The 17,286-nt window shown below is 44.8% G+C and overlaps 1 protein-coding gene across 1 annotated transcript in view; it reads right to left on the reverse strand.

Annotated features, from left to right (window-relative positions):
- LOC101593562 (tetratricopeptide repeat protein 41-like) overlaps nt 1–17,286 on the reverse strand; it is an 80,006-nt gene that overhangs the window by 11,803 nt on the left and 50,917 nt on the right. Inside the window, exons 12-14 of the mRNA XM_045152258.1 lie at nt 11,910–12,057; nt 10,723–10,875; nt 8,302–8,435 (exon numbers count right to left, since the gene is read on the reverse strand). Coding sequence (XP_045008193.1) covers nt 8,302–8,435; nt 10,723–10,875; nt 11,910–12,057 — 435 coding nt within the window. The remainder of the gene's footprint in view (nt 1–8,301; nt 8,436–10,722; nt 10,876–11,909; nt 12,058–17,286) is intronic.

The raw sequence follows: 17,286 nt of genomic DNA on the forward strand, positions 1-17,286 counted from the left end.
AGACCAAACAATAATGTGCCATGGGTCTCCAATTCAAAGCCACAAAAGCAGACAATGATTTGCAAGAGGCCAAGTCTGTAATGTGGATGCTCCAAGGAGGGGGCTGGGTGGGTTCTGATAAGTCCTTTTCTTTATAAGGTGAATCATTCTCCCAAAACAAACCCAAATCAAAAATAAATAATAATAATAATCAGAAGCCACGTGTGGTGGTGCACGCCTTTAATCCCAGCATTTAGGAGACAGAGGTAGGAGGATCCCTAGGAGTCAGAGACCACTGTGAAACTACATAGTGAATTCCAGGTCAGCTTGAGCTAGAGGGAGACCCTGCCTCTTAAAACAATGACAACATTCGGGTGTGGTGGCACATGCCTTTAATCCCAGCACTCGGGAGGCAGAGGTAGGAGGATTGCTATGAGTTTGAGGCCACCCTGAGACTCCATTGTGAATTCCAGGTCGGCCTGGGCTAGAGTGAGACCCTACCTCGAAAAACAAAAAAGCAAAAAAAAAAAAAAAAAAAAAACAATGACAACAGAAAAAATCAGGTTAGATAAATACTATAACCTTGCTATTTTGTCACACATTGCAATAAGCATTTAAAAGACAGGCTTCCCGAATGCACACAGAGTAATCATCTGTATACTATTGTCTCCTCCCTCCCCCATAGCTGTTTCCCCAAAGAGCGCCACTTTGACGGTTTATGTTTACCAACACTTTTATTAAGAAGACCCAAGACTCCTCTTAAAATGATGAATGCTGAAGAATCCCAGCTATATGTGGCTCTGGCTTGCTTCTTATTTTATGAGTTCACTTGGGCACATTTCCATTTAGATAGAAATTTCCCATATAAGGCAGGAAAATTTAAAATTAATTTTATATATTGCAGAACAACTGATTGGAAGGTTTCTAGATCAACAGTCTATTTTCCTTCTCAACACTCTTGTCATCAGGTACTGAGGATGTTGATCTGCTCTCAGGGCTGCCAACTGAAGCAAAGACAGAGGAAACTGAAATTACCAGTTGACTTAACCATCTACCATGCTCCTGTGAGCCAGAAGTGGACCGTCTGTCAAGGTATCACCATCAACCAACAACACAAGCTAAGGACAGCAAGAAGTGGATGTGATGCTACCATTTCAATGGCCAACACTAATGATGGCAAGAAATGACTCCCTACAGAAAAAGACTTGATTAGATCTGGGGCTTTAGTCAATGGCAAAGCACTCACCCAGCATGCATAAGCAAGAGAAAAATTACGATCATACCACATTGAAAATAGATGCAAATCTGAGCCACTTTGGAAAGACTTGTTTAAGAAGTCTCAAAAACTGCCATTGCTGCTATTACAGATATCTGTTCTCTGAAAGCAAAGGCATGTATTTGTTTTTATTTTATTTTATTTTATTCTGAGGTAGGGTCTTGCTATAACTCAGGCTGACTTGGAATTCACTATGTAGTCTCAGGGTGGCCTCAAACACACGGCAATCCTCCTACTTCTGCCTCCCAAGCGCTAGGATCACTCGGTCCTTTATTTATTTTTATTGACAACTTCCATAATTATAGACAATAACCTATAGTAATTATCTCCTTCCCCCCACTCTCCCCTTTGAAACTCCATTCTCTATCATATCCCCTCCCCCCTCTCAATCAGTCTCTCTTTTATTTTGATGTCATGATCTTTTCTTCCTATTATAATGGTCTTGTGTAGGTAGTGTCAGGCACTGTGAGGTCATGGATATCCAGGCCATTTTGTGTCTGGAGGATCACGTTGTAAGGAGTCCTACCCTTCCTTTGGCTCTTCTATTCTTTCCGCCTCTTCCACAATAGACCCTGAGCCTTGGAAGATGTGACAGAGATATTTCAGTGCTGAGCACTCCTCTGCCACTTTTTCTTAGCACCATGGTGCCTTCTGAGTCATCCCAAGGACACTGTCATCTGGAAAGAGAAGTTTCTCTAACCAAAAGTGAGGGTAGCATTAATATACGGGTATGAACATTAAGAGAAGTGCTTACTGGGCAGTTTGGTGAGCATAGTATAACCATTTAGCCAGACAGCAGCAGATGTTACACCCCTAGGGCTTATGACTACCCCTGTTTTAAGTTTTCAGTATCATGGATGTATTCCCTCCCATGGAGCGGGCCTCCAGTCCAATTAGAGGGCAGTTGGTTTCCACCATGACAGACATGCCACTATTGCACCGTTGGCTCATTTGGCCTGGCTGGCCAAATATAAGGCTTTCAGTGCCCACTGTTGAGTATCTTCACTGGTGATTTCTCTCTCCCATTGAACTGCATGCAGAATGGCTTCTTCCAGCTTTCTGTCAGCTGGTCTACATGGAGGAAGTTATCAGCTCAGTTCCAGCAGGATGTCTCAGTGGCCTTGCAGCCCAAGTATGTGGAGTCTTCAGCAATAGGGTCTTACCATCTATTCCTGGTGGGAAACCAAGGGCCTCGGCAATAGCCTGTAATGTTTTGGAGGTATCAGGAACCTCCCTGGCCAACAACTCACTGGAAGGTATCCCATCCCTGGCAGTGAAAATTTTCTAGTAACAATCTATGACTTTTGAGTGTTCCATTGTTCAAAACAGCAGGTTTTCATATGACTTATTCATATCCTCTTAGATTTTGATTAGACCTCCCTCCACATTTTCTTTACTCAACCTCTTCTCCTGACCTCACTCAGGCCTTTTCACCCCCATTAATCTGTTCCTCTATTTACATATATACAATACTATGATATTAAGACCCCCTCCCTATTCCTTTTGTTTGTTTTGTTGTAGTTTTTGTTTGTTTGTTTGTTTGTTTGTTTGTTTGTTTGTTTTTTGAGGTACGACTCTCACTCTGGCCAAGGCTGACCTGGAATTCGTTATGTAGTCTCAGGCTGGCCTTGAGCTCATGGCAATCCTCCTACCTCTGCCTCCCAAGTACTGGGATTAAAGGCATGCAAACAACCTTGCCTGGCTTCTATTCCCTGTATAACCGCTTTCTAGCTTACTGGCCTCTGCTACTAAGATTTATACCTACTCACATAGAAGTCCAATCATTTTTAGCCAGGATCCGCATATGAGACAGAACACGTGACATTTGGCTTTCTGGGCCTGGGTTATGTCACTAAGTATAATCCTTTCCAGATCCATCCATTTTCCTGCAAATTTCATTTTTCTTTACCACTGAGTAGAACTCCATTGTATAAATGTGCCACATCTTCATTATCCACTCATCAGTTGAGGAACATCTAGGCTGGTTCCACTTCCTAGCTATTGTGAATAGAGCAGCAATAAATATGGTGAGCAAGTATCCCCAAGGTAGTGAGATAAGTCCTTAGGTTGTATACCTAGGAGTGCTTTAGTTGGGTCATATGGCAAATCTATTTTTAGCTGTCTCAGGAACCTCCACATTGATTGCCACAATGGCTGGACCAGATTGCATTCCCACAAATAGTGTAGGAGGGTTCCTCTTTTTCAACATCCTCGCCAGCATTTACAGTCATTTGTTTTCATGATGGTAGCCATTCTGACAGGAGTGAGATGGAATCTCAACATACTTTTAATATGTTATTTTTTTTTTGTTTACTTATTTGGCAGAGAAAGAGGGAGAGAGAGAGAGAGAATGGGTGCACCAGGGCCTCCAGCCATTGCAGACAAATTCCAGATGTATGTGCCCACTTGTGCATCTGACTAACATGGGTTCTGGGGAATCGAACCTGGGTCCTTTGGCTTTGCAGGCAAATGTCTTAACCACTAAGCCATTCCTCTAGCCCTCAACATGGTTTTAATCTGCATTTCCCTGATGGCTAGGGATGTAGAACTTTTTTTTAGATGTTTATATGCCATCTGTATTTCTTCCTTTGAGAACTCTCTATTTAGTTCCATAGCCCATTTTTAATTGGGTTGTTTGATTTCTTATTAATTTTGGGTTTTTTTGTATATTTTGGATATTAATCCTCTGTCAGACGTATCGCTGGCAAAGATTTCCTCCCATTCTGTAAGTTGTCTCTTTGCTCTATTCAGTGTCCTTTGCTGTACAAAAGCTTTGTAATGTTCTGAGGTCCCAGTGGTTGATCCATGGTTTATTTCTGAGTAACTGGGGTTATATTCAGAAAGTCTTTGCCAATACCACTGTCAAAGGGTTTCCGCTACTTTTTCCTCTAGCAATTTCAGAGTTTCTGGCCTGATATTAAGGTCTTTGATCCATTTAGACTTAATTCTTGTACATGGGGAGAGATAAGGATCTATTTTCATCCTTCTATGGACATATATCCAGTTTGCCAGCACCATTTGCTGAAGAGGCTGTCTTTTTTCCAGTAAGTATTTTTGACATTTTTGTTGAAGATCAGGTGGCTATAGCTACCTGAATTTATATCTGGGTCCTCTATTCTGTTCCATTGATCTACATGTCTGTTTTCGTGCCAGTACCATGCTATTTTTGTTACTATGGCTCTGTAGTATAGGCTAAAATCAGGTATGGTGATACCACCAGTCTTATTTTTGTTGCTCAAAATTGTTTGAGATATTCGAGGGGTTTTGTGCTTCCAAATGAATTTTTGGATTTTTTTTCTATTTCTATGAAGAATGCCATTAGACTTTTGATGGTGATTACATTAAATGTGCAGATTGCTATTGGTAAGATTGAAAGACATGTATTTTACTTCCACCACAGACTAGAAACCAAAACTGTTACATGGGCTGGAGAAATGGCTTATCAGTAAAGGTGCTTGACTGCGAAGCAGTAAGGACCCATGTTCAACTCTCCAGATCCCATGTAAGCCAGACATACAAGGTGATGCAAGCACAAGGTCACACATGCACACCAGGTGGTGCACACATCTGGAGTTCAATTGCAGTGACTGGAGTCCCTGGCATGCCAATTCACTCTTCCCCCCCATTAAAAAAATATTGAAAGGGCTGGAGAAATGGCTTAGCGGTTAAGTCACTTGCCTGTGAAGTCTAAGAACTCAGGTTCAATTCCCTAGTACCAACAAAAGCTAGATGCACATGGTGGCACAAGTTTGCAATAGCTGGAAGCCCTGGCATGCCAATTCTCTCTCTCTCTCTCTCTCTCTCAAATAAATAAATTACTTAAAATAATTTTTTAAAACTGTTACATAACAGAGGAGGATATGGAACAACCAGAATAGAAATACTCAACTTCTCTTCCATAAATTTTCTCTAATCTTTTGCATCTGCAGTTTCTGTTTTTAAATAAATGTTTCACATGCTCAGCCTGAAAACCTTTTCTGAAAAAACTATTTGCTCATACACCCGTGCACACATTCCTAAATCTACCCACTGAAAATAGTCTGTCACTGATGATAAAGGTATTTTAGGCCCGTTTCCTCTTCAGTGAGTGGCTAAGATAAAAGCAATCATGTTTTATTGTTTAAGAAAAGGCATTACAAGCATACATGCTGGGAAAGCAGTTGGTTTAGGCTAGGGTTTCTGTGTCCGAGCACTAGGGATATTTGGGGACATTCACCAGCACCCCAAAGCCCATCATATAAGACTAGCACTCCCCTCCCCCTACTCAGTCATGAAAATAAATTTCAAGCCAGGCATGGTGGCACACACCTTGAATCTCAACACTTGGGATTTGAGGGTCACTGTGAGGTCGGGGCTACCCTGAGACTACACAGTGAATTCCTGGGTTAGAGAGAGACCCTAATCTCAAAAAAAAAAAAAAAAAAATAGATCAATCAATAAATGTCTCCAGACTTTTGGACTAAGGGCAAAATCAGTATAGGTTTGAAAAACCACTTGCTTAGATGAAGCACAGACTGTGACCTATGGCAAGGAGGTGTTGGGACCCCTGACAGTGTTTCAAATGTTTTCTAGTTGCAGCATTTATAGCCGAAGAGATTATTTGTGTACCCTATACAGATAAATGAAATCCACAAGGCTGGAGATGACCTTTCAGAGGTTCCACTCCCTGCCCAGCTCAGAGGCCTCTTCTGGACAGACACATGGCTGACCTGCTCTGTGCCATGGGCCTTGGTGGTGACCACTCCACACTGCCTGCCCTTTTCCAGCCTGTTTTTAGGTGCTGCCCAGACAAGAGTGCCATTCTGAAGCAAGGCTCCTCCTCAGTTCCCAAGTATGACAATGACAATCCAGGCAACGGCAAACTCTACAGAATGCTCACAATTGACAGACAAGCTAGCAGGCTATGGACAATAAAAGACGAGGTCCAGCTACTGTGGTGCCACCAGTGATATCGTGTGGACAGTAAGAGGCCCTCCTCGGGAGGCCTCTGCAGAGTTCCTTTAGCAGTGGCCCCAGAACAGCATCCAACAAACAAATTAAAGGGGGTGGGGAGATAGCCTGGTTAGTAAAGTGCTTGCTTTGCAAACATGATCTGAGTCCAGATACCTAATACCCATAAATGCCAGGCACTGTGACACTGAAAGGAACAGGAGAAAGATAATTTGTTAGAGGCAGTCAACCAGGGACAGAAACCCAAGGAAAACATGGATGCTGGGGCTGGAGAGATGGCTTAGTGGTTAAGGCACTTGCCTGCAAAGCCAAAGAACCCAGGTTCAACTCCTCAGGACCTACGTAAGCCAAATGCACAAGGTGACACAGGCGTCTGGAGTTTGCAGTGACTGGAGGCCCTGGCATGCTCACTCATTAAAAATAAATACATAAAATAAAAAGCATGCCACCATGCCACCTTGCCTGCCCTGGCAGGACTAGAACCTGCATGTGGTCCAGACTCTTCCAAGATGGCTGCAAGTAACACTCCCCGGCAGCATTCCCTGCTTCTCCCTCAGCTCAGCACACCTGGGTGGGCTGGCCCCTCCCGAGTCGGCTGCGTGAGTCCACCAACCCATCAGGTCTCTCTCTTTTCCCTACACACCTGAGTCTGGTGACGAGGCTCATCCTTATTCCTGGCACGCATGTGTGTGTCTGTGTAAATCTCCTGGCCTGCTCTTCGCTCTCCTGGTCTTTGCTTCCTGGCTCCTGTCGGTGAGTTCTCCCCTTCCCAGGCTGGCTGGGAAGGGGGAGGGTTTCTTTTTGCATGGTGTTTTTCTGCTTCCTTTCCACAAGCATCCTGTTCTGGGTACTCTCTTGCCTAACCACATGAGTGTGCCTCGTCCTCCTCTTGGTCCCCTCAGTCCTCTGGTTCCCCCTGAATGCAAGCGTGTAAGTCTCTTGCCCCTTCCCAGCCTGGCAAGGAGAGGAGGAGTCACTGGCCTGGAAACTTTCCTGCGTGCTCTCCACTTGTTGTTTTGCTCTTGGATGCTTTCTTGCTCTGCTACCTGTATGCTCTCTCTGATCTCTGATGTGAGGGGGATCTCTTGGCTTGCTCAGGCTCTCGTGTTTTACCTTCGTGAGTGCATGCATGTGTGTGTGCGTGTGTGTGTGTGTGTCTGTGCGTGTGTGCATGCTCATGCGCATGTGCCTTCTCCAGAGGTTCGTCCCAGATTTCTTGGTGAAAGTAAGTCTGTCCATCTCCCCTTCTTTCCCATAAGGCAAGGAGAATCCCCTTCCGGCTTGAGTCTTTCAGCTACCCTTCCCCTGGATCCTAATTCTTCCTAAAATAAACCTCATAATTCATAATTTGCCTTTCTCAGAGTCTGATTTTTTTTTCAATTCTTTGCCAATTTGGGTAAGACTGCAAAACTTGGGATTCACAAGCCTGAGATCTCCTGCATCATTATAGAATTTAATTCCTCCTCAGATCCAGAACCCTGCATAGGCATGTGCCTATAATCCCATCACTGGGGCTTGAAGCCCTGGCGCGCCCATTCTCTCTCTGCCTCTTTCTCTCTCTCCGTCTGTTGCTCTCAAATAAATAAATAAAATAAACAAAAAAAATTTAATCCCATCACTGGGATCACAGGGACAGGAGGATCCCTGGGGTTGACTGACCAGCTGGTCTAGTCTAATTGCTGAGGTTGAGGGCAATGAGAGACCCAGTCTCAAAAGAGGCAGGTGGTGTTCCTGAGGATGACACCCTATCCCTTGGCTCCCACACACACATGAACACGCATATTTAAAAGGGGGGCACTGGAGAGATGACTCAGCAGTAAAGGCACTTGATTACAAAGCCTAATGACCTGGGTTCTATGCCCAGTATCCACGAAAGCCAGATGCACAGAGAGGAGCATGCACCTGGAGCTCATTTGTAGCGTCAGAAAGAAGGCCCTGGCACACCCATTCTCTCTATCTGCCTCTTTTACTCTCTCAAAAAAGTACTTTTTTTTTTTTTTTTTTTAAGCAAAGGCATTTTGGAAATAAGCAAAGTATGAAAAAGAAACAAAGGCAAAGTCACCTGCTCATCAGGGGCATCTGATTAGAGCAATTACCTAATTTGTACATGGTGTTGCTGAGGCTGATGTTTAGCTGCTTCCTGACAAGCTTGGACGTGGTCAGCGCATCTGCATTTTCCTTGATTCTTATCACCTGTCTGTAATATTCATTTACTTGCTTCCTTTGGGATCTAGAAAAATAGAAGCTGAATTGTTTTTTTTCCTGAAGAAACGTGGTATTAATTCAACAAACATTCACTGAATGCTAGAACTAAGACTGGGAAGTAGTGATGTTTAAGAGTAATTCTTGGGCTGGAGAGAAGGTTAAAGCGCCTGTTTGCAAAGCCAGCCAGCCCAGGTTTGATTCCCCAGTGTCCATGTAAAGCCAGATGCACAAAGTGTTGCAATGGCAGTAAGCCCTGGTGTGCCCATGCAATCTCTCTCTCTCCCTCCTTGCAAATAAATAAATAAGATACTTAAAAAACAGTAATTCTTGAGCCTTTAATCCCAGCACTTGGGAGGCAAAGGTAGGATGATTGCCGTGAGTTCAAGGCCACCATGAGACTCCATAGTGAATTCCAGGTCAGCCTGGGCTAGAGTGAGATCCTACCTCAAAAACAAAAAACAAAAAAAGCAATCCTTGAGCTGGAGAGATGGCTTAGCTGTTTAAGGCACTTGCTTGAGAAGCCAAATGACCCAGGTTTGATTCCCCAGGACTCACATGAGCCAGATGCACAAAGTGGTGCATGCATCTGGAGTTCATTTGCAGTGGCTAGAGACCCTGGTATACCCATTCTCTCCCTCCCTCTTTTGCTCTCTCTCTCAAATAACATATATATGTATGTGTATATATGTATGTATATATATAGAGGGGGGGGAAGGAGGGGGGGAGAAATCCTTGGCCTCAGAATCTCCAACAGTTGGAAGGAAGAATACAGAATGAGGCAGAGCCTCACTCATGAAAAACTCTGCATGCAAACCTAAGGGACTGGGACTGTTTATTTATTTATTTACTAATTATTTATTTTGCAGTACTGGGGAGCCAAAGCAAGGACCTAATACATGCTAGTTAAGCACTCTAGCATGATCACTCCATCGTGAGCTATCTTTCCGGCCCCAGGTTTGGACTTTGATATGGACAAGTTCTCATTAACAGGACAGCAGGATCAGCTGATGTTGTGGGCAGTTGCCTGAGTAGAAGCTGGAGGCTGTGCTGAAGCAGTGAGGCTCCAGGGAAAGAGACCAGTTAGAGAGGAGGGAGACACCAAGGGTCTGGGCTGCTGCTGGGTGCCGCAGATGTGAAGGGAGGCCTGCTTTGCGGAGTCCTGGCCCCACACACTGGATGTGGTGGGCTGATGCTGGTAGCATGGATCTCAAGTCCTGAAGTCAGGAGGGCATGGCAATGTGCCCAGTGGTTAGACTTGGCAGTTTGTTCGGGCTTCCCAGGGCTGACCTGAGGCTCCACCACTCAAAATCTGGACAAGAGGCTGGAGAGATAGCTCAGCAATTAAAAGCTCTTTCTTGCAAAGTCTGTTGATCTGGTATCAATTCCCTAGTTCCCATGTAAAGCCAGGTGCACAAAGTGGCACATGTGTCTATATATCATATGTAGTAGCAGGAAGTAGACAACATACCTAAGGAAGGACACCTGAGGTTGTCCTCTGGACGTACACACATACACATGTGCCCATACACAAACATACATGCATGCACACCTCACACACAAAAAAACTGGGGTGGAAAGGAAGGCTGGGCACAAGGAGGGGTGGGAAGAGGAACTCCAAAACCCAGCCTTAGCAACTTCACAATTTAGCCAAGTGCATCCCTGACCATTCAGTCAGCTGACTGCTGTGGGAAGGCGCTGCTGGGCTTTGAGAAGCCTGCAGCTGGCTCTCTGAGGCATCACAGAGAGCTTCCTCCTCCCACATCAACCTGTGGCCAGGAAAAGCAGTCAGACATGGACGTGTTCACACTATTAGGTCTGGGGAAGACTTCTGATGTCATGTCTAATCTGAGACATGGAGGGAGCTAAGGACAGAGCCACATGGAAAAGCAGCCTGAGTGAGGGGAACACAGCCAGCAAACACGACCTGAGATATGGCGGGCTCTGGCCTTGGTCTCACAGAGACAGAGCAGTGGCGTGGAATCCTCAGACAGTGGCTGGGGCAAGGCCTGCACAGAGGCCCTGCTCACTGGGCCCAAGACCCTGGAAACCCCTCACAGTGACACACTGGACTCCTGTGTGCTTACCTACCACCAAGCCTCCATAGCATGTGGGCCCAGAGGACCTTCTCAGTACCTTACAGTCAATGCCCTGACAAACACAGTGGGACAGAGCCCTTGGCAAGGCTGTGTTCCCACCCAGTTTACCAACAGGACTGAAAACCATGATAGGTAATAGGTAACTGCAGACTTCCAGTCCCATGCAGTGGACTGTGAGGCAGGGTATGTTCCCTAAAATAATTCATAGAAACTTACTTTTCATTATCTCTTAGTAAAAAAAAGAGCAAATCTGCTAAAGATTCCATGATTTCACCAACTGGCATGTTCTTATCACCAAATAAACTTCTTCTGATATTTAAACACTCTTGAAATTTCAGTTTTGCAAGAAAAGTGTTTCCGGCAACTAACCTGAAAGTGAAACATAGGTTTGTGATTTATTAGGCATGATAAACGTTCATGGTGAGTATTTTATACTCACTGGGCTGTCAAAAATACTTCTCAATGAGCAGGGTAGAAACAGAGATCTATCCTGATAAGACAGTAAGACCAGCTTATAATGGTAGAGATTCAAGAACTTCAATGCTGCTATTTTTTATGGTGAGGCATATGCTACTGCCGAGCTCCATCCCCATGTCCCTAGAAAAATCTTTATAAGGAAATTAGAGCAGCCAGGCATAGTGGTCTGGGCTTATACTTCCAGCACTGGCAGGCTGAGGCAGGAGGATCATGAGTTCAAGGCCAGCCTGGACTACATAGTGGGTTTCAAGCTAGTCTGGGCTCTATAGCAAAAAAAAAAAAAAAAAAAAAGCATTTAGGCCAGGTGCAGCAGCACTGGCCTTTAATACCAGCACTTGAGACAGGGTTTCATGTAACCCAGAGTGGCCTCAAACTCAATATCCCACCAAGGATTGTCAGGTAGAACAAGAGTGCCAAGACGGAGTCTAAATGAAGGAAGAGAAGCAGCAGCCCAACTGGTACAACTTTAGGTGTTCAACCCCTTCTCTCTGACTTAACAATGCCCTTGGCCATAGTTTCCTGCTAATCTTATCTTAGAGACAACCTGGCTCCTCTCCTGAAGGAAAAACTCTATAAAAACCCAGACTATTCCGAGCCACGCAGGCTGTTCTCTCTCTCTCCTCCCACGAGACAGCCCGGCAGCTCAGGCCCTGACAAACAGCTTCTTCCTGCCTCAGAGTGGTCTTGTGGGGTCTTCAGTCTTTCACAACCCTTACAAGGATGACCTTGAACCCCTGATCTTCCTGCCTCTACCTTCCCAGTGCTGGAATCCTAGGCAGGTACCACCATGCCCAGTTTTATGGGGCTCTTTGGATAGAACCCAGAGCTAACAAGCACTGTAACAACGGCTATACCTCCAGGCCCTGAGCATATCAATAAATAAGAATAAAAGCTAATGCAGAAGACAGGAAAAAGTCCATGTTTACATGAGAATGCCTTCAGTGTACTTCATGGTCGCTTGATCCAAGGGGTTGTTGCTCACTAACTTGGAAACTTCAGTAGCATATTCCAGAATGTGGTTCTCTTTCAAGAACTCCTGTGATGCTGACTTTGCCAGGTTATTAAGCACGTTGACTGGAGAAAAGAAATGTTAGCAAAGAATATGATGCCTAAGGTAGTGTTTCTACAAAAGGGTCAAAATGTCAATAGGCCTAGCATTTAATATTAATGTCAAAAGGTCTAGCATTTAATACCACTTCATCACTGCTAAGAGCCAGGACTGGGCTGTAAAGATGGCTCGGCAGTTAAGGTATTTGCTTGAAAGGCCTAATATCCCAGGTTTGATTCCCCAGTACCCATATAAAGCCAGATGCACAAAGTGGTATATGCATCTGGACTTCATTTTCAGTGGTTGGAGCCCTGGCATGACTATTCTCTGTGTATGTGTGTCTATCTGTCTGTCTGCCTGTCTGTCTCTCTCTCCTTGCAAAAAGTAAGTGAGCCAGGCATGGTGGCGCACACCTTTAGTCCCAGCACTCAGAAGGCAGAGGTAGGAGGATTGTTGTGAGTTCGAGGCCACCCTCCCTGAGACCCCATAGTGAATTCCAGGTCAGCATGGGCTAGAGTGAAACCCTACCTCAAAAAAACAAATAAATAAATAAATAAATAAATGAAAAAATTCTTTTTTAAAAGCCTGGATCTTTCTGGACCAATCAACCATTGAATGGGGGTTGGTTTCCATACAAGGCCTTTGGATGTGCATGGCAGTTACAGGGCCCAGGAGCTGAGACAACACCTTGAACCTGAAGACTTTTGTCTCTGCCTGGGCCTGTGAAAGGGAGCCAATTTCTTCTGGAGCTGTAATTTTTAAATAAATTCTCTTCCTCCCATAACTGTGCCTCATTTGGAGGTTCATCCCAGCAACTTGAAGCTGTCTACTACAGAATCACACCAACCAACTACAAACCCAGTTAAGAAGTAACCAGCTTCCCCTAGATACACATGGTCTCAAAAGGCCCAACAATTTTGTTCCTCGATTGAGTTGTCCTTGTATGTGTGTGTACACAGACTTTTTAAATTTTAATTTTCAATTTAATTTTATATAATAACAGGTTATACTCTTTTATCCCCTTGCCCCAGCTCCTGTTACCTTGGAGGCCATCCTAAGTGGGGTTATAGTATTCACTATGGGGTCACAAATGCCTCATCAGTCTCTGAGGGACCATGCCTCAGGATATTCCTACCCACTCTGGGGCTCTTACAATCTTTCTGCCCTCTTTCCTATGTTCCCTGAGCCATGGCAGGCCTCACACAGACCTTTAAAAAGTGAATAGGAAGGGCTGGAGAGATGGCTTAGCTGTTAAGGCACTTGCCTGCGAAGCCTAAGAACACATGTTCAAGTCTCCAGATCCCCATAGCCAGATTCACAGTGATAAAAACACACAGCGTTGCACACGCACACAAGGGGGTGCACATGTCTGGAGTTTGTTCACAGCGACTGAAAGGCCCTTGCATGCCCATTCTCTCTCTCTCTCTCTCTCAAAAAAAAAAAATGGGTTGGAGGGATGGCTTAGCAGTTAAAGCGTTTGCTTGTAAAGCCAAAGGACCCTGATTAGATTCCCCAGGACCCATGTAAGCCAGATGCACAAGGGGGTGCAAGCGTCTGAAGTTCTTTTGCAATGGCTGAAGGCCCTGGCATGCCCATTCTTTCTCTCTCCCTCTCCCTCTTTTAAATAAATTAAAATTAAAATTAAAAAATGGATAGGAGCAGTTTCTTTTCTTCTTTTCTTTTTCATCTTTTTTTTTTTTTTTTTTTTTGGTTTTTCAAGGTAGGCTCTCACTCTAGCTCAGACTGACCTGGAATTCACTATGTAGTCTTAGGGTAGCCTTGAATTCATGGCGATCCTCCTACCTTTGCCTCCTGAGTGCTGGGATTAAAGGCATGTGCCACCATGCCCAGCAGGAAGCAGTTTCTAAATAATACTTTGTTATCAGAATAGAAAAAAGCATAATAATTAACGGAGCAGAATTTTGTTCCTCCCAAACTCCTGTGTTGAAGTCCTCACACCCAGGACCTCAAAACATGACTGTATTTGCAGAGTTTCTTTATTTTATTTTTATTTATGTATTAGAGAGATTATTAAAGAGAGAGAGGGGGAAAGAGAACGGGCATGCCAGGGGCCTCCAGCCATTGCAAATGAACTCCAGATGCATGTACCACCTTGTGTATCTGGCTTATGTGGGTACTGGGGAATTGAACCTGGGTCCTTAGGCTTTGCAGACAAGTGCCTTAGCCACTAAACCATCACTCTAGCCCTGCGAACAGTTTCTTTAAAGCAGTAAGTTACAATGAGGATGATGGCAGCTCACAAAAAATCAAAAACAGCAAGCTCCTGGAGCAGTAAGCGATGCCAGCTCAAAATAAGACCAGGCGGAAGAGCAGGGGAGCCCGACACCCAGCGCTCAGTGGCCGCTGCAGGTATGTGGGGACCAGCATACAGATGCACACACCAAACACACACACCACCTTAGCCACATACACACAAGCAGAAACAGTACTAAAATAGAATGAGAAGATTAAGATCTACTGAAGACCACATGTGGAAGGAGGCAGGGAGAAGGGGTCCTCTTTAGATCACATGTGGGGACAAGGAGAAGCCATGTGTGGCACAGGTAGAAGGGTCAACATTAGGCCAAAGAGAAATGTCTAAGAAGCAGTCGACCCTTCTTTTTCTGTTTTTGTTTTTGATCTTGTTGGTTTGTTTTCAAGGCAGTGTCTCACTCTAGCCCAGCAACCTAGAACTCCCTCTGTAGTTCTAGGCTAGCCTCAGGTTCACAGTAATTCCCCTACCTCAGCCTCCCAAGAGCTGGGATTAAAGGCGTGCAGTGCCATGCTGGCTCAAGTGTCTTCTTTGTTAAGCCCCCAGCCTGTGACACCTTGTGAGAGCAGCTCCAGCAAACTATCACTGATGTTCTGCAAAGACGTGATTAGTACAGTGTGGAGGCATGGGGAAGTGGGAAGTGTTGGCTACCTGTGCTATGGAACAGAGACCGAACTGTGGGGTGCATCTTGGGCATCAGAGTGGGGGAGCCACATGACTAGTTTCCCTGTATTCAGATAACGCATTTTCTATACAGCAGCAAAAGCTATTTCAAAACAAGAATCACATGGTATTATTCCTATCCTAACTCACTAAGTACCTTCCCCTTGTCCTTAGAATAAAATCTGCATGCTGGGCTGGAGACATAGCTTGGTGGTTAAGGCATTTGCCTACAAAGCCAAAGGATCCCAGTTTGATTCTCCAGGACCCACATAACCCAGATGCACAAGGGGGCACATGCATCTGCAGTGACTGGAGGCCCTGGAACACCCATTCTCTCTCCTCCTCCCTTCCTCTCTCAAATAAATAAATATATTTATATATATTTTTTAAATCTAGCCAGGCATCATGGTGGTGCATGCCTTTAATCCCAGCACTCAGGAGGCAGAAGTAGGAGGATCACCATGAGTTCGAGGCCACCCTAAGACTACATAAGTGAATTCTAGGTCAGCCTGAACCAGAGTGAGACCCTATCTTGAAAAAAAGAAAAATCTACTTGCTGGCTGAGATCTGAGGCCCAAAGCCCTACACTGTCTGGGTCCAGTGGCTGCCTCCATTTTGCTCACTGAAGCATCTCTCCATGCCCGAGACAGGCCCAGCCTCCCTCACCTTGAGGCTCTACATATGTGATTCCCTCTGCCAAGATTGCCCCCTGAGATTCCTGGCAAATCTCAGCTTTATTGTCCTCTCCCCAAAGAAATCTCTGCATCTCCTTCTCATGGGTGGGCCCCTCCACATTCTTGTTCTAATTCTATCCCATGGCAGTTATTATAACTTGTGATAGTTAATCTTATCAACGTGGTGGGATTGAGAAGGTGTTAAACTCACCCCTGTACCTCCACCCACCTGAGCAACCATCAGACATGTAGTAAAGTGCTCTTAGGTCAGCCAGTCCTATCAAGGCTGCCTACTAAACTAATCTCAGATACTTACATGAGCCAAGCCTGAATATGCTGAGCCCACCCTGGAGAAGCAGGGTTAATCCCTCAGCTGACCCCATAACATGTAGGCAACTTATTTTGAACCACCAAGGATTGGGATGGTTGGTTATTCAATAAAAGCTCACTGATAAAGCCATGTAAGGATGACAAAATGTAGAATCCTTCACTCTGCTTAAGTCAGTGGCTCAAGGGTATTCAATCTGGACTGAGTATTGCTTTCCCAGACTGCTTGGGACCAGAAGTGTTTCAAAGCTGGGAGTTTCTTGGATTTTGGAACATTTGCACAGATTATTTACAGTTGAAAAATCCCTAATCTGAAAAAAAATGCAAACGCTAAAATCTGGAACTGTTTGAACATCATATTGAGTCTCAGAAAGGTTTAGCTGTTAACTGGGCATAAAGCACATGCTTTATAATCCCAGCCCTTAGAAGGCTGAGGGAGCAGATTTCAAGTTCAAAGCCAGCCTAGGCTATATAACAAACTCTTGTCTCAAATTAACAAACTATGGCTGAGGAGATGGCTTAGCTGTGCAAGCATGAGGGCCTGAGTTTGGATCCACAGTATCCACATAAAATGTGAGGCAAACCGGGTGTGGTGGCTCACACCTTTAATCCCAGCACTTGGGAGGCAGAGGTAGGAGTATCACCATGGGTTCAAGGCCACTCTGAGACTATATAGTGAATTCCAGGTCAGCCTGAGCTAGAGTGGAACCTACCTCGAAAAACAAAACAACAGCAACAACAAAAAATGTGAGGCATGACAATATACATCTTTTATCCCAATACTGGGGGGATAGATACAGGGAATCTCTGGGGTTCTCTGGCCAACCAGTCTGGCTGAAGCAATGAGCAGTAGGTTCAGTGAGAAACCCTGTCTCAAAGAATAAGGTGAGGCCAGGCATGGTAGTGTACACCTTTAATCCCAGCACTTGGGAGGCAGAGGTAGGTGGATCACCATGAGTTCAAGACTAGCCTGAGACTACATAGTGAATTCCAGGTCAGCCTAGGCCCAAGTGAGACCCTAACTTGAAAATCCCAAAAAAAAAAAAAAAAAAAAAAAAAAAAAGGTTGGAGATTGCTTAGTGGTTACAGCGCTTGCCTGCAAAGCCAAAGGACCCTGGTTTAATTCCCCAGGACCCATGTAAGCCATATGCACAAGGAGGCACATGCATCTGGAGTTCATTTGCAGTGGCTGGAGGCCCTGGCGTGCCCATTCTCTCTCTCTCTTTCTCTCTCTCTCTCTCTCCCTCTTTCTTTCTCTCTCAAATAAATAAATAAAATATATTTTAAAAATTAAAAAAAAAAAAGGTGGACAGCACCTA

The sequence above is a fragment of the Jaculus jaculus genome, chromosome 6 (assembly GCF_020740685.1).
Source record: "Jaculus jaculus isolate mJacJac1 chromosome 6, mJacJac1.mat.Y.cur, whole genome shotgun sequence".
In the NCBI taxonomy this organism is placed as follows: domain Eukaryota; kingdom Metazoa; phylum Chordata; class Mammalia; order Rodentia; family Dipodidae; genus Jaculus; species Jaculus jaculus.